The 21,351-nt window shown below is 44.0% G+C and overlaps 1 protein-coding gene and 1 long non-coding RNA gene across 5 annotated transcripts in view; one reads left to right on the forward strand and one right to left on the reverse strand.

Annotated features, from left to right (window-relative positions):
- LOC138765201 (uncharacterized) overlaps nucleotides 1-21,351 on the forward strand; it is a 249,914-nt gene that overhangs the window by 195,715 nt on the left and 32,848 nt on the right. The window lies entirely within an intron of this gene.
- LOC138765198 (solute carrier family 26 member 9-like) overlaps nucleotides 1-21,351 on the reverse strand; it is a 121,442-nt gene that overhangs the window by 29,451 nt on the left and 70,640 nt on the right. For all 4 annotated transcript variants that reach the window (XM_069942137.1, XM_069942134.1, XM_069942136.1 and 1 more), the window contains 7 exons: nucleotides 20,526-20,621; nucleotides 18,919-19,025; nucleotides 15,251-15,320; nucleotides 7,167-7,259; nucleotides 6,536-6,646; nucleotides 4,522-4,794; nucleotides 2,165-2,219 (listed from right to left, as the gene is read on the reverse strand). In XM_069942137.1, coding sequence (XP_069798238.1) covers nucleotides 2,165-2,219; nucleotides 4,522-4,794; nucleotides 6,536-6,646; nucleotides 7,167-7,259; nucleotides 15,251-15,320; nucleotides 18,919-19,025; nucleotides 20,526-20,621 — 805 coding nt within the window. The remainder of the gene's footprint in view (nucleotides 1-2,164; nucleotides 2,220-4,521; nucleotides 4,795-6,535; nucleotides 6,647-7,166; nucleotides 7,260-15,250; nucleotides 15,321-18,918; nucleotides 19,026-20,525; nucleotides 20,622-21,351) is intronic.

Raw genomic sequence — 21,351 nt, forward strand, 5'->3', positions numbered from 1 at the left:
TGCCACCTCTATCACCAATGCTATTTGTGTCATTCAATAACATCTCAAAGAGCACCACACATAGCATTGCCTTGGTGGCTGCACCTAACTGTCTGCTTGGAAGGTGTCGCAAGGAATCACCCCATAAACTACCTTTGAATGCAGCAACGGTTTCAATGGCCAAACACTGGTAATTAAAATAAATCAATACCCTACGGTTAATGTACAAGTATAATGCATACAGCTCCTTTCAGCTCCTCCCATCGGAAATGAGATCCAGGAGGATCAGAGCCAGCACCACCAGGCTGAGGAACAGCTTCTTCCCACAAACAGTGAAAATGGCTCACACTGACCCTCCGAGTCTCTCAAATTTCCGAAACATTATTTGTTTATTTATTTATATAACTGTATACTTGTCTTCCATATGTCTGTATGTGTGTTATGTCTGGTTGTGTGTCTGTGTGTTTTGCACCGAGGACTGGAGAACACTGTTTTGTTGGGATAAGCGTATACAGAGCCGTTGTCATACCCACACTCCTGTTCGGCTCCGAATCATGGGTCCTCTACCGGCATCACCTACGGCTCCTAGAATGCTTCCACCAGCGTTGTCTCCGCTCCATCCTCAACATTCATTGGAGCGACTTCATCCCTAACATCGAAGTACTCAAGATGGCAGAGGCCGACAGCATCGAATCCACGCTGTTGAAGATCCAACTGCGCTGGGTAGGTCGCGTCTCCAGAATGGAGGACCATTGCCTTCCCAGATCGTGTTATATGGCGAACTCTCCACTGGCCATCGTGTCAGAGGTGCATCAAAGAAGAGGTACAAGGACTGCCTAAAGAAATCTCTTGGTGCCTGCCACATTGACCACCGCCAGTGGGCTGATATCGCCTCAAACCATGCATCTTGGTGCCTCACAGTTCGGCGGGCAGCAACCTCCTTTGAAGAAGACCACAGAGCCCACCTCACTGATAAAAGACAAAGGAGGAAAAGCCCAACACCCAACCCCAACCAACCAATTTTCCATTGCAACCGCTGCAAACGTGTCTGCCTGTCCCGCATCGGACTTGTCAGCCACAAACGAGCCTGCAGCTGACGTGGACATTTACCCCTCCATAAATCTTCGTCCGCGAAGCCAAGCCAAAGAAGAAGACTTGTACAATCAGATGACAATAAACTTGACTTAATTTCACTAAAAAAGTGTAAAAAATGGCTTCATTAAATCTGATATAATTTCTTGATCATAAAAAACTTTCCATTTTGATCTCTCTCTGCCTTTTCCTCCCTTCTCTTATTTCTAACGTTGCAGATGAATGCTCTTTGATCTGAAATGTTAACTCCATATCTCTCTGCAGATGCTGCCTGATCTGCTAACTATTTCCATTATTTTCTGCTCCATTTCATTTCTTCGCTGGAGATAGGTGACATAGTTACAATCCTATTTATCGTCTTTCCCTCTGGCCATGGTGGACACTTTCCTCAATACGACTGATTTTGGAACTGAGTGAAAAAGCAAAATGCTGGAGGAACTCAGCAAGTCTTACAACGTCCATAGGAGGCCAACATACATAGCTGATGTTTCAGGCCTGAGGCCTTCATCAAGGAACCGTGTGTCTTGCTGGGTCACTCGTTACTGAAGACGGAGAGGGTCAGCTACATGGACTAGTAGTTGTCTTGGATCAAATTGTCAGGAGCTCATTGTGCATAGAACCCAAATCTTACAACTCCATATTTCAAAGTGTTGATGTTTTATTGAAATATTGAACAAAAAGAACAGAGCGAGTAGTCCATGATCAAAGAGCTGTAAAGCCTATAAAGAGGCCCTTTGAGCATTAAGCTTATCTCTTATCCCTGAATTAATTTCCTATCCTAAGACACCTCGTTCATTCACGTACCAGTCCAGATGTCTCTTAAATATTCTTACCTCCACAATATCCTCTGGCAACTCATTCCAGTTTGCAACTAGTTTTTGTATGGATCATTTACTCCTCAGGTCCCCTTAGAATCTTTCCCCTCTCACTTTAAATCCATGCCCTCCAGTTTTAGACACTCCTACTTTTAATACAGACTCTGGCTCTCTGGCCTACCACTATGTTTCGCAAATGCACTGGAAAAACTCCTCAGGTCACACACATTCACAGGAAGTAAAGGGGCCCTTCGTCAGGAAGATTTGAATGCTCTCACCTCGTATGCCGGCCAGGTAGATGGTCACACCAATCTTCTTGTAGCTTGAACACATCTGTGGAAACAGGCAGTCACAAAGAAAGCAATCAGCAGAGAACATCTAACAAAAAGCGACTGAATACAGTTAACGTTACCTTGAAAAATTCTGTTTAACAGCTTAATTTGCATTCCTACTTTGTACTGGCATCTTATTCAGAATGGACCTGCCATTAGTAAATGCTGATGTTCTGGAACTGTATTGGCTTACATCCACCTTTGTCCCATCAACTAGACTCTGAACATTTTGGCTTACTATCACATTATACCCTGCACTTTGATTTATTTCTGGGTTGACCTGTCTGGATAAGCTTTACAAAGTTTACACTGTACTTTGGTACATGTGACAATAAACCATTCAGTTCAACTCATTCAATTCAATTCCAAACTCAACCCATCCTACTGAAATACAATTAAATACAATGTTGGGAAGTGTCCGGTCATGCATTTTAGTAGAAGAAATAGATGGGCAGACTATTATTTAGATGGGGAGAAAATTCAAAATTCTGAGGTGCAAAGGGACTTGGGAGTCTTTGTACAGGACGCCCTGAAGGTTGACCTCCAGGTTGAGTAGATGGTGAAGAAGGCGAATGGAATGTTGGCTTTCAGGGATAGAAAACAAGAGCAGGGATGTGAGGTTGAGATTCCAAAAAGCGCTGGTGTGACCTCACTTGGTGTGCTGTGTACGGTTTTGGGCACCTTATTTGAGAAACGACATGCTGACATTGGAGAGGGTTCAAAGAAGATTTACTAGAGTGATACCTGGAGTGAAAGGGTTAGAATATGAGGAATGTTTGTCCTCTCTTGGACTGGACTCGTTAGAGTATCGAAGGATTAGGTGGGACCTCATTGAGGCATTTGGAATGCTGAAAGGCCTACACAGAGTAGATGTGGCAAGGATCTTTCCCATGGTGGGGGATTCTTGGACAAGAGAGCATAACTTCAGGATAAAAGGGTATCAATTTAAAACCGAGTTATGGGAAAATGTATTTACTCAAAAATCATGAGTCTGTGGAACATGTTGCCACAGGTGGCTGTAGAAGTAATGTTGTTGGGTGTATTTAAGGCAGAGATTGACAGGTATTTGATTAGTCAGGGCATCAAGTATTATGGGGAGGAGGCTGGGAAGTTGTGCTGAGAGGGAAGATGGATCAGCTCAAGATTGGAATAGCGGAGCAGAGTTAATGGGCCAATGGGTTGACTTCTGCTCCTGTATCTTGTGATCTATTGAGAAAAGAACACGCAGTTTGCTGGGATCCTGCTCTCCCCAACCAGCTGCTTCAATAGATGAAACAACACCATTCATTCAATGTCAAAATTGAATATAAATTATTTTGATAGGTGATAAAGCACAATTTAAGTGACCAGATGTCTGACATCTGTATAGAAATAGAGAATTGCTTGTTGAATTCCTTACTCATCAATGAAGAACTCTGCAGCCAGTCAATTGTTCTGAAATGTAATCCTTCTGAAAAGCAGCAGCCAGTTGGCACTCAGCAAGGTGACCACCAGATCGTCTGTTTTAAGGGCCGGAGCACCTAGTATATCTACTCTCCCCCTTCTCCAAAATGGTTTCACAGTAGTCCATCTGACAGTGCAGAGTAACTCCCTGTTCTCCCCTCTCTCTGCAGATGCTGCCTGACCCTAGTGATAAAGGCACAGCGCCCTTGCACCACTATATTGACTGCTTAGACTGCTGTGCTAAATCTCTGGGGTAGGAGTCAACCAGATCTCACTACTTCAGAGACATGAGTGCAACCCACTAAGCCGCTGGTCCAATTCATAAAAGCAAAAGAACATAAGAAATTACGGCAGCATGGTTATCGTAACACTATAGCACCAGAGATCAGGGTCAGGATTCGAATCCCATGCTCTCTGTAAAGGGTTAGTACGCTCTCCTGGTGCCTGTGTAAGTTTCCCTGGGGACTCCAGTTTCCTCCCACCATTTGAAACATATGGTGTAGATTAATTGGGTGTAAATTTGGCGGCATGGACATGTCTAAATTTAAAAATTTCAAGGAATATAGTTCTAACCTATTTAACTTTCCCCTCTCACTCAGCTCCTCAAGTCTTGGCCACATCCTTGTCAATCTTCTCTGCACTCTCACTTTCTTCACTGTTTTGTTGATGTCTGATTAGATTTCTCTCGTGCAGGAAATGCACTTTATTATTACAATTCCTTTCTTGATGTCCCTCTGCCCCTCTCCCATTGCCTTAGCATGTCTGATTTTCTGTACCTTTCCTTTCTCAGACAAACACAGTTTGATTTTCCCAGGAAGTTCAGGGAAGTTTCAGCACAATGACGGAATGCACCTCCTTACCTTTCCCAGAACTTTAATTCCCATTAGATCCACAAAACAGACTCCACTCATGTCCAGGATGAGCGTGTGAATGTCAATGAGAGGATGTGCAAGTTTAATGGGATCTTCGGAGTGCACGGCCTCGAGTGTCGATTTCTCCATCCTCTCGTGCAACCCATTGGGGGTGTTGACTGTGATGTAGGAGATTTGAGGGGCTTCATCGACTGAGTTATTATTGCAGTCCATGGACGATTCAGCTTCCACCTCTTTCACTAGCTCTTGTAAGGACACTTGCTGTGATAAAAAGGAGAAATTAATGTGTTGGATTGAAGATCTTGCAAGCCTTCAGTGGGTTGGCCCAAGCCTCACATTTCAAGAAACCTACTCTCCCTCTGTACCTCTCCCATTCCTACTGGTGCATCGACATCTCTCTATTTTCTCACCTTTCATAGGGCCATAAGAGTGACAGACAGGATCTGCAGGACCATTAGAGTGGGAGAGAGGATCACTGGAGCCTCCTGCCTCCACAATGATGTGATAAACTGGGATCGTTGTCTGAAGAGGGTGCTCAAAATCATTGAGGACGCCTTCCACCCTGCACACAGGGAAGGATGAGATCCACTGCTCTAGACCAAATTGATATTGAAATATTTGGCTTGAGAAAAATTGTCATTGGCCCATTTCCTTTGGAGTTCTGAAACCGTGCACATAACAGATCAATTAGGGTCGATTAAAACAGTAGTTTTCAAACTTTTTCTTTCCACCCACAACCCACCTTAAGCAATCCCTTACTAATCACAGAGCACCAAAGGCATAGGGATTGCTTAAAGTTGTATGTGAGTGGAAAAAAAAAGGTTGAGAACCAGTGATATGTATCAGCTACTCCAGCAAGCGCTGATCAATTCTGACCTACGGCTCTGTCTACTTGGAATTTGCATCTTCCTCATGGCAGCATGGGTTCCCCCAGCTTCTCTGACTTCCTCTCACGTCCCGAAGATGCAATGTGATGGATTGGAAACCTTAAGTTTCTCTTGTGTAGATGGGTGGATCGATGATGGGCATGTGATAGAGGAGGGGTTATGGAGAAATAAATAGAAGAATTTGGAATGCAAAGATTGTTCCGTTGGCTGGCATAGACTTTTTTTTAATACTTTATTTTAAAAGTTTAAAACCACAATTACATTCAATTATAATAAAATAAACATATAAATAAGAATAGTTAAAAATTTGGATAGTTTGTTTAAATTGAATTATTTATCATTACTTAATAGAATTAAAGATGATTTAAATAGGTGGAATGATTTACCTATAACTTAAATTTCTTATTAGCTTAAATCAAATAGCTTAAATTGGTGAGAAGTATATGCAAGAATCTATTTATAAATGGAATTCAAAATTACTAGTAGGTAAAGATCTACCGATATTGAAACATTGAATTGAATTATGGAATAAAATTGATTATTAGATAGGCTGGCATAGACTAGATAGAATTAATGGCTTTAGAACCGTAGGATCATAGAACATCACAGCACAGAAACAGGCCCTTCAGCCCATCTAGTCTGTGCTGAAATATTACTCTGCCTGGTCTCCTGACCTGCACCAATTCTATATCCCCCCCAAAACCCTCCCATTCATAACTATCCTTTTTTCTGAAATGTTAAAATTGAACCCGCATTCACCACCTCAGCTGGCATCTTTTTCCACACCCCCACCACCCTCTGAGTGAAGAAGTTCCTCCTCATGTTCCCCCTAAACATTTCCACTTTCACCTCTATCTCATGTCCTCTGGTTTGTACCTCACCTACCCTCAGTGGAAAAAGACTACTTGGATTTACTTTGAGTATACCTGTCATAACTCTATCAAATCTCCTCTTATTTTCCAATTTACCACATTATCATCTATGTTTCTATGTTGTAGAAAAATGTGAAACTTGATTAAGGCATGCAAACTTCTGACAGGGATTGGCCTGGATCTTGAGTGTACTTGACCTTCTAAACTCTCTTATCCGCTATTGATTGGTTAAATTGATCATACCTTGTTGACTAGATTGCTTGGCCTTCTGTCCTCTATTTCCTGCTCTTCTTTCTTTGCAGCTTTGAGGTACTTCTTCTTGGCAATTAAAACTTTGGTTGGGTCAAATCCCGACTGCAAGGAAACACATCACTGGCATTAACAGTCTGAGTTCAGAATCACCAACGGCATGTATGATGTTCATGGTTGATGTGGCTTTCTTTAAATTATTTCTGCAGAACTCTGATAACCTGACACCCTTCAGACATTGATGGAGTCAGGCAAGCAGATTTTTCAGATTACTGGATGCCACTTTGATTAGTAGTCTAGACGCCACTTTGATTTCAGTTCTTCTGCATGCGCATTGAAGAGGTTGAAAGTAAAATCTCTCAAATCTGGAATCCCTGAATCTGTCTCCTACAACACCTTGAGCCTGCATTCTAGTACCTTAGCTCACACTCAGGAGTTGTAAGCATGCCAAATTCTGGACATCAGGAATCCTGAAGTGTTGGATGACAGAATTTTACTGTAAATAAGGAGCCAAAATAACAGTAAAGAATGGTCTACAAAAGTCGACTTTTACTCGAGGACATCGGTATCTATTTTGCATTATTGTGACTTAGTTCTTACAAGTCCCAGATTGTTGGCTCTTTACCTTTTTAATCACTTTCTTCCGGAAAAACTCCACATTTGCAAAATACAGAGGTGAGCAGTAGGTGATAATTTTTATCCCACTGATTTCTTTAGCCTGGAAAAGAAACATAAGGATTATTTAGTTACTTATTAGGGATGACGATTTATGATTAACAATTAAACAGTTCAGCAATTCAGTAGTAAATGCTGTAAATGAGGAGAAATTTCTTCAGCGAGAGAGGAATTAATCTATTGAATTTGTTGCCAGAGATGGCTGTGGAGGCCAAGTCATTGGATATAGTTAAAGTGGAGATTGATAGGTCTTTGCTTTGTAAGAGTCAAAGGCTATGGGAGAAGGCAAGAGAATTAGTTGAGAGGAAAAGTTATTTGAATGGCACAGAAGGCTTGCGGCCTAATTCTTCTCCAGTGCCTTATGGTCATGCTTGGCAGAATAAACAATATTGTACTGAAAGTAAGTACACCATACTCCAAGACAGACTTCACATAACAATTTTACGTTAATTCTATAATCATAGACTCATCAGCCTTCAAGTCTCTTCTATTACCCTTGGCTGATCCTGTTTTGAACCCACATCTTTTCCATAGCCATGATATTGGCCCAGAATTTGTTCTCTGTGGCAAATCACCAACACCTTCTTGCTAAGAAGAGCTAATTCTAGCCTCAGTACCAGATATATTTGACCATAAATGTCTCACACACACACATGAAGGGACAGTGTGCTAGAGCAAATCCTCCCCACAAAAACTGCGGACTAAACATTTGACGGGCAATTGACTCTGAACTGTTCAGTGGTCCAGCTGTGGGTCAACCAGAGCATAACTTCTACTTTTGCACTCCATTCCTCTTGAGATCTACTGGATCTAACAGCTTAGGTTGTGGCAAATTCCATCACAGGTTCTCGGAGGGTCTTTCTTGGACCCAACACACAAATGGCATCATGAAGAAAGCACGTCAGCACCTGTACTTCCTCAGGAGTTTGAGGAGGTTTGTAATGACATCAGAAACCCTGGAAAATTTCTAAAGATGTCTGATGGAAAGTGTGCTGACCAGCTACATCACAGTCTAGTTTGGGGACACCAATACCCCTGAGAGTTAATCTCTGCAAAAGGGCAAAACCTTCCCCACCATCGCGAACATCAGCGGGGTACGCTGCTGTCAGAGAGCAGGAGAAATGGTGGAAAGAGATAGGGTCACAACTTTTGAGGCATTTAGATGGGCACATGTACAAACAGTGAACGATGGACAGGCAGATCGGATGAGATTAGACTGACATCATGGTCAACACAAACATGAAGCCTGAAGACCCTGTTCCTGTAAAACGTGAATAAAAGCTCTCACGACAGGAGGGAGAACAAAAACTTTTATTTGCTTATAACTATGGGTAGGGTCTCACAGTAGTTTCCGGAAGGGTTCTGGGTTAGGCAGGAAACCAGGGCTATATGTGAGCAGATGGGAGCGGAGCATACTTCACTGTTCTATGAATGGAATAGTGGTTCGACAGCTCCAGTGTAGAATATTAAGAGATTTCATTGCTTGCTTTAATACTCTGATAGAAATAGAAAATCTCAGCCTGTCGATCAGCGTCTGTGATGAGAGAGACCAGTTAATATTCTGGGTCAGCCTTGAGGAATTGTCCATGACCGGTCCTTCTCTCCATGGATGCTACTCGACTGGCCGAGTTCTTTCTGCTTTAGTTTTGGATTTCAGTATCTGCGAATTTTCTGAGCCGAAAGGGAATTCCCAACTCTGTGAAATGTGTAATCTGCATCAACTAGTCTGTCAGTGCGGAGGACTCGTAGCGTTTGATCTACCCTGCACTGGGCTGACTGGAAAGATCCGGAATGTGACAGACTGGCCCATTTCAGCATCTGTTCAGGAGATATTCAGAGTGGAGGTGCTTCACCCACTGGAAAGTATAAACCTGTGGCTTCATGCTCGTGATGTTGATGGACCTGTTGCCCTGCATTTCCTACATTCCCAGTGGGTTTTTTCCCCCTCCCCCCAGGTTTCAAGTATTCGTGATCCCTTCTTATCACCATATTGATAAGCCTAGGACTTGACGACTGGGGATGTTAGTGAACAGCTTACTTGGATGAAAATGCATGTCAGAAAATAAGACATTGTGGACATCGAAGAAGGTTTTCAAAGCTTGCAGAGAGATCTGGACTAGCTAGAAAAGTGAAAGTGGTGTCACGGGTGGATAGGGCTGTAAAGAGAGCTTTTGGCATGTTGGCCTTCATAAATCAAAGTATTGAGTATAGGAGCTGGGATGTTGTGGTAAAGTTGTATAAGACACTGGTGAGGCCAAATTTGGAGGATTGTGTGCAGTTTTGGTCACCAAACTACAGGAAAGATATCAATAAGATAGAAAGAGTGCAGAGAAGATTGACTAGGAAGTTGCCCGGACTTCAGGAACCGAGTTACAGGGAAAGGTTAAACAGGTTAGGACTTTATTCCCTGGAGTGTAGAAGAATGATGGGTGATTTGATTGAGGTATTTAAGATTATGAAGGGGACAGACAGAGTAAAAGTAGGTAAGTTTTTTTCTACTGAGGGTGGGTGAGATACAAACCAGAGGACATGGGTTAAGAATGGGGAAGAATGAGGGGGAACTTCTTCACACAGAGAGTAGTGAGAGTGTGGAACGAGCTACCAACTGAAGTGGTGAAAGCAGGCTAAAATTTAACATTTAAGAATAATTTGGACAGGCACATGCATGGGAGAGGTATGGAGGACTAGGGAATGGGTTTAGGTCAGTGGCACTAGGCACAAAAATGTTTCAGCACAGACTGGAAGGGCCGCAGGGGCGTCTTTCTGTGCAGTAATATTCTATGGTTCTAAGACCATAAGATGAAGGAGCAGAAATAGACCATTCAGCCCATCGAGTCTGCCCCACCATCAATCATGAGCTGATCCATTTCCCTACTCGGCCCCACTGCCTGGCCTTCTCCCCTTAACCTTTGATGCCCTGGCTAATCAAGAACATAGCAATCTCTGCCTTAAATACACCCAACGACGTCCTCCACAACTGCCTGTGGCAACAAATTCCACAAATTCACCACCCTTTGGCTGAAGGAATTCCTCTGTTCTAAGTGGATGCCTTTCAATCATGAAGTAGTGCCCTCTCATCTTGGACTCTCCCACCATGGGAAACAAACTTTCTATGTCATGTGGTGTGGGCATCAATATTTCTTTTGAACAGTTAAAACTAACATTCCTCTCATTTACAAGAACAATTTAACTCATCAAAGTGGGAGAAACCTGCAGTCCGTAACAGCTGACATATGATACGTCATTGTTTTAGTAGAGAGACTAAAACATTTAAAATTTTTTAAAAGTCTCTACCTTTCCGTAACAGTCAAATCACTACTAAAAAGTGAAAATCACTTGCTCTATTGCTGAAATAAAAGCAGAAAAATGCTAAAATACTCTTCGAGTCACACAGCATCAATGGGAGACAGAGATGATGTTAACTTTATTTCTCTCTCCCTACTGAGAATTTCCAGCATTTTCTGATTTTACTTCAACATTGAAGGAGGCATCCACAAACATTTTCGCAGAGACATCGAGCTGAACAGCAGAGAATAGGCCCTCTGTTGGAGGGACTCAGCAGGTCTTGTAGCGTCCAGAGCAGGCAAGGATATATTACTGACATTTCGGGCCTGAGCCCTTCCTCAAGGTGTGAGTTAAGAAACATAACGACTGAATTAAAGGCTGGGGAAAGAAAGGGGGAGGAATGGGAAGGGGAGGGGTCCAGACCAACAGACAAAATGTATTAATTGGATATGATAGGAGAGAATTGATTTTGGCTCAGTGAAAGGAGACAGAGGGAAAAGGGAAGAGAGAGAGAGAAAGAGACAGACAGAGCTAGAGGATAGGAGATAGTGGGGGGGGGGGGGGGGAGGTTTTAACAGAAACCAGAGAAGCTGATATCAATGCCATCCAGTTGGAGGGTGCCCAGATGGAGGAGATGTGGTTTCTCCAATTTGCAAGTGGCTTCAGTTTGGCAGTGCATGAGACCATGGACAGGCATGTCAGCAAGGGAATGGGATGGCGAATTGAACTGGGTGGCCACAGGGAGTTCCCCGCTATTGCGGTGGACAGAGCTGAGGTGCTCAATGAATCTCCCAGTCTGCGTCCAGTCTCTCCCTCTCCCATTCTTCCCCCTTTCCCCTTTCTTTGCCCCTACCTTGAGGAAGGGTTCAGGCCCGAAACATGGCTAATATATCTTTGCCTGCTCTGGACGCTGTGAGACCTGCTGAGTTCCTCCAGCATTTCTGTGTTTTTACTACAATCAGAACATTTGCAACTTTCGCGTTTCACTCCTCTGGTCCTTATTGCCTTTGTTGACTGTCATTTTCAAGCATTTGGCCCATATGCTTCTGCTCCATTCTGCCTCTGATACCTGCCCTAACTAATATCTTTTCAACACTGTCGTTATGTCCAACTTTGCCACTGACTTTGGCTGCTCCTTCCATTAACCACACCGCTCTCCATGTGAAAACCAAAATATCTTTCAGGCTATCAGGTAAAATCCTGTCTAATAAATGAAGCTGGAACTAGAGATCAGGTTTAATGTGAAAGGGGAGAGATTTAAAGGGGATCTGAGGGGTAAAAGTGGTTGGGGGGGGTACCTGGAATAAGCTGCCAGAACGAGCTGTCAGTGGGGGGGTACCTGGAATGAGCTGCCAGAACGAGCTGTCAGTGGGGGGGTACCTGGAATGAGCTGCCAGAACGAGCTGTCAGTGGGGGAGGTACCTGGAATGAGCTGCCAGAACGAGCTGTCAGTGGGGGGGTACCTGGAATGAGCTGCCAGAACGAGCTGTCAGTGGGGGGGTACCTGGAATGAGCTGCCAGAATGAGCTGTCAGTGGGGGGGGTACCTGGAATGAGCTGCCAGAACGAGCTGTCAGTGGGGGAGGTACCTGGAATGAGCTGCCAGAACGAGCTGTCAGTGGGGGGGTACCTGGAATGAGCTGCCAGAACGAGCTGTCAGTGGGGGGGTACCTGGAATGAGCTGCCAGAACGAGCTGTCAGTGGGGGGGTACCTGGAATGAGCTGCCAGAACGAGCTGTCAGTGGAGGGGGTACCTGGAATGAGCTGCCAGAACGAGCTGTCAGTGGGGGGGTACCTGGAATGAGCTGCCAGAACGAGCTGTCAGTGGGGGGGTACATGGAATGAGCTGCCAGAATGAGCTGTCAGTGGGGGGGTACCTGGAATGAGCTGCCAGAACGAGCTGTCAGTGGGGGGGGTGGTACCTGGAATGAGCTGCCAGAACGAGCTGTCAGTGGGGGTGGTACCTGGAATGAGCTGCCAGAACGAGCTGTCAGTGGGGGGGTACCTGGAATGAGCTGCCAGAACGAGCTGTCAGTGGGGTGGGTACCTGGAATGAGCTGCCAGAACGAGCTGTCAGTGGGGGTGTACCTGGAATGAGCTGCCAGAACGAGCTGTCAGTGGGGTGGGTACCTGGAATGAGCTGCCAGAACGAGCTGTCAGTGGGGGGGTACCTGGAATGAGCTGCCAGAACGAGCTGTCAGTGGTGGGGTACCTGGAATGAGCTGCCAGAACGAGCTGTCATTGGGGGGGTACCTGGAATGAGCTTTCAGCTGTCATCATTGCTACGCCGCTTACAGCAGCTGCACATTTAGGTGTGTGGCAGAGCCCGGCGCTCTGCCGATTATCTCTCCCGGAGGAGGGTTGGTGTTGGCGCCTCGGAGGTGTTCTGGGTGCATTCAGGTGAGTATGTCTTTAGCCTCAAGGGAGAAGATTCTGCAACTTTACAAGGAGGTGTTCAGGCCACCTGAAATGGCCTAGAGGAGGTGGTGGAGGCAGGTACAATTATGGTTAAAGCCATTCGAACAAGTGGAACATAGAACGTTATAGCACAGTTCAAGCTCTTTGGCCCACGATGTTGTGCCAACCAATAGAAACTGACTCACACCTAGAATCCTTGATTTTTCTTGCATGCATGTGCCTGTCGAAGGGTATTTTAAATGTTTCTATTATTCCAGTCTCCATTACCACCGCCAGCATTGCATTCCAGATACCCACTACTCTCTGCATAAAAAACTTACCCCTGATGTTTCCCTGAAACTTTCCACCCCTCATCTTCTTCAGACGTCCTCTAGTATTTGCTACTGTTGCCCTGAGAAAAAGATGTTGGCTGTCCACCCTATTGAAACCTTAAATAACCTTTTAGACCCCTATTAAGTCACCTTTCATCCTTCTTCACTGCAAAGAGAAAATTCCCATCTGTTAACCTTGCCTCAAAACACACGCTCTCCAATCCAGGCAATGACCTGGTAAATCTCCTCTGCACCCTCTCCATAGCTTCTACATCCTTCCTGCAAAGAGGTGACCAGAACTGAACATAATACTCCAAATGTGGTCCAACCAGAGTTTTATGGAGATGCAAGATTACCTCATGACTTTTGAACTTAATACCCAGATTAAAGAAGCCCAGTGTACCATAAGCTTTCTTCACTACCCTAACAACCTGTGCAGCAACTGTGAAAGAGCTTTGTGGTAAACCACTGTTGTATATAATTGTCTGTCAAGGATGGCATGGATAAACTGGGCCAAGTGTTTGTGAGCTGTTTAAGTCTAAATGCTGGCTCAGATCTCTTCACAGAAGCCCCCTTGGCTGGAGATCACATGGTTCTCCATTGCAGTTTGAAGGTGGCCCAGCTCCCATTACAAGCGGCCAGCTGCATTCACAAAACGGCTTCGACGGCTGTGGCTTCCCCACCCATCCCTAGGCTCAAGACTCTCAAACCTGTCTCTCTCATTTGTGAATGACTTTGGGATTCACAGACATTCAAATGCACTCAGGAACTATTATCACCTATTATTAATAACGTTTTAGCTAATATTATGAAAAACTTTTAATGAAATTGTTTATTTAAAAAGTTAAATAAATAAAATCATAAACATATAGACACTTGCAACAATTAAATACATTAAAACAAATTGATTTAAACTAACGACAAGGGTTGTATCTGATCCAGCCCAGCAGTCATTCATTGCAGTAAGTTGTTGCATCAGCCCCTGGGGATATTCCATATGGGCTGGAAGCCCGTGGGAGTTCTAATTGCCTCTGTGGAGTCTTGGGGAGAGCATGGAAGTATCACAGAGATAGCTGGCAGGTCAGAGGTAGGGAGGAAGGTTGGTCTTAACTCTACGCCAGCGGAGGACTCTCGGGATTCTGCTGAGAAACACGGCAAGGTCTGGTGCAGGAGGTGGAAGTGAGGAAACATGGAAGCAGAAAAATAGGAGCAGGAGAGCGGCCGGGTCTGCACGATCATGGCCACTGACCTGATTCAATACCGTATACGCAGTCCCTTACATTCACCAATGCCTTCATCGTAACCCTATGTATCTCAGCCTCCCGTGGAACCATCAGCCTGTGAGGACATCTGCTCCCATCTCAGGGCTAAATTGCCTTCTCCGTCTCCAGTCTCCGGCTAAGGGGAGGATCATCCCTCCCTTCCCTGCAGGATAGGTTGGGTGGCAGGGTTAGCCAATTGGTGAGGTGTAATTGGGTGGTATGGGCTCGTGGGCCAGAAGGGCTGTTACCATGCTGTATTCTAAATTAAAATTAAAATATAAATGTAAAAAATAAATAAATTTCTCCCTGAAGGTTAGGAGACCATGGTGGGGGGGTGGGGGGGTGGGGGGGGGGGTGGGGGGAGGGGTTTATTTACAGAGTGGTATAAAATCTGAAGGTCATAGGTAAGCTAAAAGGTGACAGTCTTTTTCCTCTGCAGAGGAGAAATTTACTAGAAGGCATAGATTTAAAGTCAGACAGGGAAGATTTAAAGGGAACATGCGGGGCATATTTTAGTCACAGTGGGTGGTTGGGTGTATAGTAGAGGCAAGACAAATGGCAATGTTTCAAAGGCATTACACAGGAAAGTCGATAGGAAAGGTTTCGAGGGTTATGGGCCCAAAGCAGGTCAGCCTGGACAAGTTGGGCCGAATGGCCTGATTCCACAGCTCCTGCAGTCAGTCATCTGGGGTCTGTGTCTCTGTAAAGTGAAAACCAATGATCTTCCCTCGTTGACAGTGGGATCATTGGTGCCCTTACCTTCTCATAGACCTTGGGATTTCTGTAAATGTCGCTGGCTGCCACCTGTCCCACAAGATGACCATTCCGACTGAGGAAAACAAGCAAGGAGAAACAAGACTCAGTCCCAGTTCCTCTGAAAATCCTTGCAAACATGATTGACTCTTGGACTCAGACGCAGAAGAATACTCCAAGCAAAATTCAAACCACGGAAGGAAGCCAGCAGCACAGGCAGCATCTATGGAGGGAAAGTTATTTTCCGACATCAGGAATTTTTCCTCCACGGATGCCTGCTCGGCCTGATGAATTCCTTCAGCGGTTTGTTTTATGCTCTGGATTACAGCATCTGCAGTTCGTTGGGTATCATATGCCTACATGGTTTCTACATATGCATCTATATAGAACATTCTAGCACAGGTCAGGCCCTTCAGCCCTAGATGTTGTATCGACTTATGTAAACCTATTCTACAACAATCTTCTTCCTCCCCACCTCACACCCAAAACACTATTTTTCTTACATCCGTCGGCTGTCTAAATATCTCTATTATACCAGCATTCACCACCATACCCGACAATGCATTCCAGGTGGTGGCTCTCTGTGTAAAAAACTTACCTCTGACATCTCCCCGAAACATTCCTTCCCTCACCTGAAACAGATATCCTCTGGTATTTGCTGCTGTTGCCTCAGGACAAAGATACTGCCTTTGCACCCTCTCTTTTCCCTTCATAATCTAATATACAGGTATATCCCGCTTTGTGGATACTCGCTTTACGCAAATTCACTTTTACGAAGAAACCTCTGTTCACTATCCGAAAGAAATTTGAATGGGTATTCGTTTTTACGAAAATAGCCTTCAATAGTAGTGAATGGGTCTTCACTTTATGCCATTTCGGCTTACGAAAGGTTTCATAGGAACATTCTACTTTCATAAAGGGGGATATACCTCTACCTCTATTAAGTCACCTCTGATCCTTTGTTGCGCTAAAGAGAAAAACTTCAAGGATGAAGAAGGAATCAGGCCCAAAATGTCAGCAATATATCTTTGTCTTCTATAGACACTGAAAAGACAGGCTGAGTCCCTTCAGTATTTTGGTGTTTTAACTGCAATCACAGTGTCTGAAGACTTTCACATTTCACTCAATTTCTTCTGCACCATTGCTAAAGCATGTGCATCCTTCCTGTAAGGAAGTAGGCGCCACACTGGGTCTCACCAGAGTTTTATAGAGCTGCAACATTACCACATGGATCCTAGCACTCTATATGCTTCTTAACCACCCTATCAACATGCAGGGCAACTTTGAGGGATCGATGGACCTGGGTCGCAAGATCTCTGTTCCTCCACACTGTTGAGAATCCTGCCAAAAACCACGTTCTCCATCGTAAAGTTTGGCCTTCCAAAGTGCATCACTTCACACTAATCTGGATTGAACTCCACCTCCCACTTCTCTGCCCAACTCTGTGTCCTGTTGATATCTTGTTTCATTAGTCTGTTAAATCTATGCAAGGTTTTTGTTTTAAGTTTTTTTAATTCAGATTTGTTTTTTCTTCTTTTATGGGGTTTTTTTTTCTCTTTTTTCATATATTGTTATTAATTATATCTTTTTTTTAGAGATAGTTCACACCCTAAACTGATCTAAAATTTTTTTTTATGATATATTTTTATTCTGTAATATTATTGTTTAATATCTCTGTATTAATTCATTACTTACTATGTATTTTTTATATCTCTTTGAACTGTATGTGTTTATAAATTATAATAATAATAAAAAGATTGAAAAAGAAAGAAAGAAATCTATGCACTATGGAATGTAGAAACTGACTGGGTGCATCACAGCCTGGTATGGCCGTTCAAGTGCTCAGGAACACAGAACTCTGCAGAAGGTGGCAAACACAGCCAGGTCCCCCTAACCTCCCATCCAATGCAGGCATCTATGTGAGGTGTTGGTGTTGGCAACATCATAAAGGACCCCCATCAACCTGGTCACGACCTCTTGCTACTACCTTTGGGCAAAAGATACTGAAGCATGAAAACCAGCATCTCTGGTTCAAGGACAGTTTGCTTTCCAACAGCTATCAGACCCTTGAACCTCCCCTTATTACAGTAATCATAGACTGGTTGCATGCTGTATAGTTTTATTGCTTCTATAATCTACCTTGTATTCCATCCATAGCAATTATATCTTCCCTTGGACATGGAGACCAAAGCAGAACATAACACACTTCACAAACACCCGAGAAGGTTCACGTTCAGGTAGAAGTTTATTTGTCATCTGATTGTTCCATTACAACCCGATGAAACGGCCTTCTCTGGTCCATTGTGCAGAACACACGTACAAACATAACACACATACAGAGAAATGATACATATACACACTACATATGTACACATATTAAAATAAATACTCTTAATAAATGGTAGAGTCACAGAGAAAAGTAGCCCACTCTGCCTGCACCTGCTCTCTGAAAGAGATGTCCAATTGGTCCCACATTTTTCTTCCCCTCTAATTTAGACATACAGCATGGCAACAGGCCCATGATCCAATACTGTCCATTTACAACCAATTGACCTACAACTCCTGGCATCTTTTTTTGAAGGGTGAGAGGAAATCAGAGCCCCTGGGAAAAACCCATGCAGGGAAAATGTACAAACTCCTTATAGACAGCATGGGATTTGAACTCCAGTCACCATAGCGTTGCACTAACTGCTACACTAACATTGTTGCCCCTGAAAAATTCCTAATCCCCGAAAAAAACAATTCTCTGTTGAAATTTATCTCTGAACCTGCCCTCGATGCACTTGTTCAGATCAGAACAATCCCTCAGGTTAAAAAAAATGTCCTTGATTCCCTTGGCCACCAAATTTCTATCAACATTGCTACAAAACATCTTGACATCGAGACTCAAAGTTATGTATCTCTGGACTGTTACAACTGATCTGGGAGCCACATATTTGCTCAAAATTATTGCTGAAGCAAACAAATGTAACATAAATGATTTCACTGATGGGAATTATATTTGCTCTGTTCTTTGCCCAGTTCATAGTTAAATAAGAATGCCAACCATCTAAAACCAATTAAACAACACTAGAATCTCAGTGAAGTTTCAAATTGGAACTGAGTTCTTGTCCCTCCACTTACTTTGAATCTATTTCCAAGCCAAACAAATATGGTTCACACTTAAGTTATTTTGAGCGAATCACAGCTGGCATCGTATTCTGTGGGCTGAAGTAATTTTCCAGATTAGGTTGTGATGAAATAATGGAAAATTTGTAAGAAACCACGTTAATGGGTTTACCTCTGCTTTATTTGAAGTCTGAGTAAACATGAGGTCTGCAGATCAGTGCCCAAGAGTGCAGGAGAAACTCAGCAGGTCACACAGCATCCATGGGGAGCAACAGGCAGACATTGTTTCAGGCCTGAGGCCTTCAACAGGTGACCTGAAACGTTGACCATTCTGTTCCTCTCTCTGATGCTATTCGACCCATTGAGTTCCTCCAGAAGATTGTGTTTTCTTGCAGAGAGAACTTAAGCCTTGATCACGTCCAATTGGTGGGGCAGGTTTGAAGGGCTGAATGGCCCACCCCCATGCCCTGATTTCAAGACCTTTGAGTTAATTAGAGGTGGCCTTGCATACTTCTCCGTCATGTACCATGAGCTTTAGGAGCTGGGAAAGAAAGCGAGATACTCACAATTGTGTTTGGAAGACGACGATCAGCGCCGAATACCCCACTCCAACCGCTACCCCGTAGGGCAGGCCCAGCAGGAAGGCAGATAAGAAGCTGACGACCCACACACTCTGTGGAGATAAAGATGGGTTGAGCCAGGCTGACATCAGAGATGCAAACACCACACCAAAAAAAACCATGTTATTTTTGAAAACGTCTCTGTGAGATGTTGCTTAACACCATAGAAAATATAAAGCTGAACACTGGTAATCCTTCAGATTCCTGCTTCCAGGAATTTCATGTGGGATTTTGAATTTCCCATAATTTTCCTAATTTAATTCCTTTTCTGCATCACTAAACATAAACACACAGCTCCTATTCGGTCACTCATACTTCACCGCAACCACATTAAGGTTCAAGGTTCCTTTTAATATGATTAAAATGATATACTTTAACTTCTGCCTGCTGTCAGGCAAAGTGTCACCATTAAGCATTGTCTGGTGCCCCTAACAGTAGGAGAGAAAGAGAAGCAAAAGAGAGTCCCTTCTGAGACACTGAGTATCCATGGATTCGCCTCCAGTGCTCTGAAGCAGCATCAGATTCCTGTTCGATCCATTGTCAACCCGAGCTCCATACCCGAACCTCCGACATGATCAGGAAGCCTTCAGCACCCAAGGCTCACCGGGAGCCCTTCTTGCCCTCAGCAACCTCTCAAATTCTGGTTCCAATACCTGGTTCTCACGATCTAATCTCCAATAGTCCGCAGCCTACGTGAGCCCCCTGACCGCAAGTCATCAACAACGCACAGCCTGTATGGGTTCTTCAGCCCCTGAGCTCCTCGCTGGTCTGCCACTGTTGTCACCATGCTATAGGGACACCTATTCTGTTATTCCTTCCCAACGGGGATTGGGGTGCAATCTCACTGTTTATGGACTGGTTGCTTTCTCACAGTGTGCAACCCCTCATTGCTGCTGCCTCCATCTTGGGCACAGACCCCGAGGATGCACAATTTTACTCACTTAAATAATAGCTAGTGGGAACAGTTCAGATGCACTTCTCCCAAGAGCCTTCTATGTGTGCATCCAGGCTACTCAACCATGGAAGGCCAAATCCACCGCATGGATCAATCCACCCCAGTCACTGGTCGGTATCAAGCTTAACAGTCATTTGGTCAGTGTCTTTATTCCAGGATGGAAATGCCAAATAGTTGAGGGCATAAAATCATTGTGTGTCACACAGCATAGAAACTTTGTCCCAAAATACCCATGCCGATCAAAATGTCCTACCCACACTAGTTCTCCCAGCCTGCATTTGTCCAATGTCCTTCTCAACCCACAGATCTGTCTAAGTAGTTCTTAAACTCTGGAAAAATACGTGCCTCAGCCACCTCCTCTGGCAGCCCGTCCCAGCACCCTCTGTGTAAAAACATTACTCCTCAGGTTACTGTAAATCATCTTAAACCCATGCCCTCTGGTTAACGATTCCTCTACTCTGGGCAAAAGGTTTAAGGCAAGAGGGGGAAAGATAAAAGGAGATTTATTAGACAAAGATTTTTTTTTCAACAGAGAGAGGGATAAAAAAAAATTTAAAGACAAGAGTCTTGCAATAAAAAAACAGGAAATTTAACTCACACAGTCCAGCTTGCTTTTCTTCCACAGGTAGTAGGGATCAGTGACTTGCATCAAGGTGTTTTTCAGGTTCACTGCTATCAGTGCTCCCAGGACAGACTAGAGAAAGAAACGGTGGCAGGGTTAGAGTAGTGGTTAGCGCGAATAACCCAGGTTCGAATCGGGTGCTGTCTGAAAGGAGTTTGTATGCTCTCCCCGTGACTTGTATGGATTTCCTCCAGGTGCTCCGGATTCCTCCCATCCTCTAAAGTGAATTGGGTTAATTGGGTAAAAATAAAAAATTTTAAAAAAACAGTTGGAATTGGCTTCTTCCATGTTTTAAATAAAATTAAAAATCTAATCTAAATTGAGAGACTAGTCAGGTAGGTTCAGATGCTCGGTTTTCATGGTGAGGTAGTAAACTGAATTCGACATTGGCTGTACGGGAGAAGCCAGAGAGTGGTGGTGGATGATTGCTTCACAGACTAGAGACCTGTGACAAGTGATGTGGTAAATTGGATCAGCAAGTGTGCAGATGACACTAAGGTAGTGAAGTGCCAGTTAATGAAGAAGACGAAGGCTGTGTAGTTAACCAGGAATCATGGCTTTTATTAGCAGAAATTAGTGGTACAATAATGAATGATAATGGGTGCATACACAGTTATATACAAGGGGATTGTCTTCAGTGGTAAAGATAATACACGTCCAATGTCAGTAAAGCAGACTAAGCACAGCGAAAGACTGACAGCACAACACAGATTCACCACAGGTAGGAGGGGTTGTGGACGGTAAAGAAGATTTTCAAAGCTTGCAGAGGGGTCTGGACCAGCTGGAAAAATGGGCTGAATTT

The sequence above is a fragment of the Narcine bancroftii genome, chromosome 5 (assembly GCF_036971445.1).
Source record: "Narcine bancroftii isolate sNarBan1 chromosome 5, sNarBan1.hap1, whole genome shotgun sequence".
Classification (NCBI taxonomy): Eukaryota; Metazoa; Chordata; class Chondrichthyes; order Torpediniformes; family Narcinidae; genus Narcine; species Narcine bancroftii.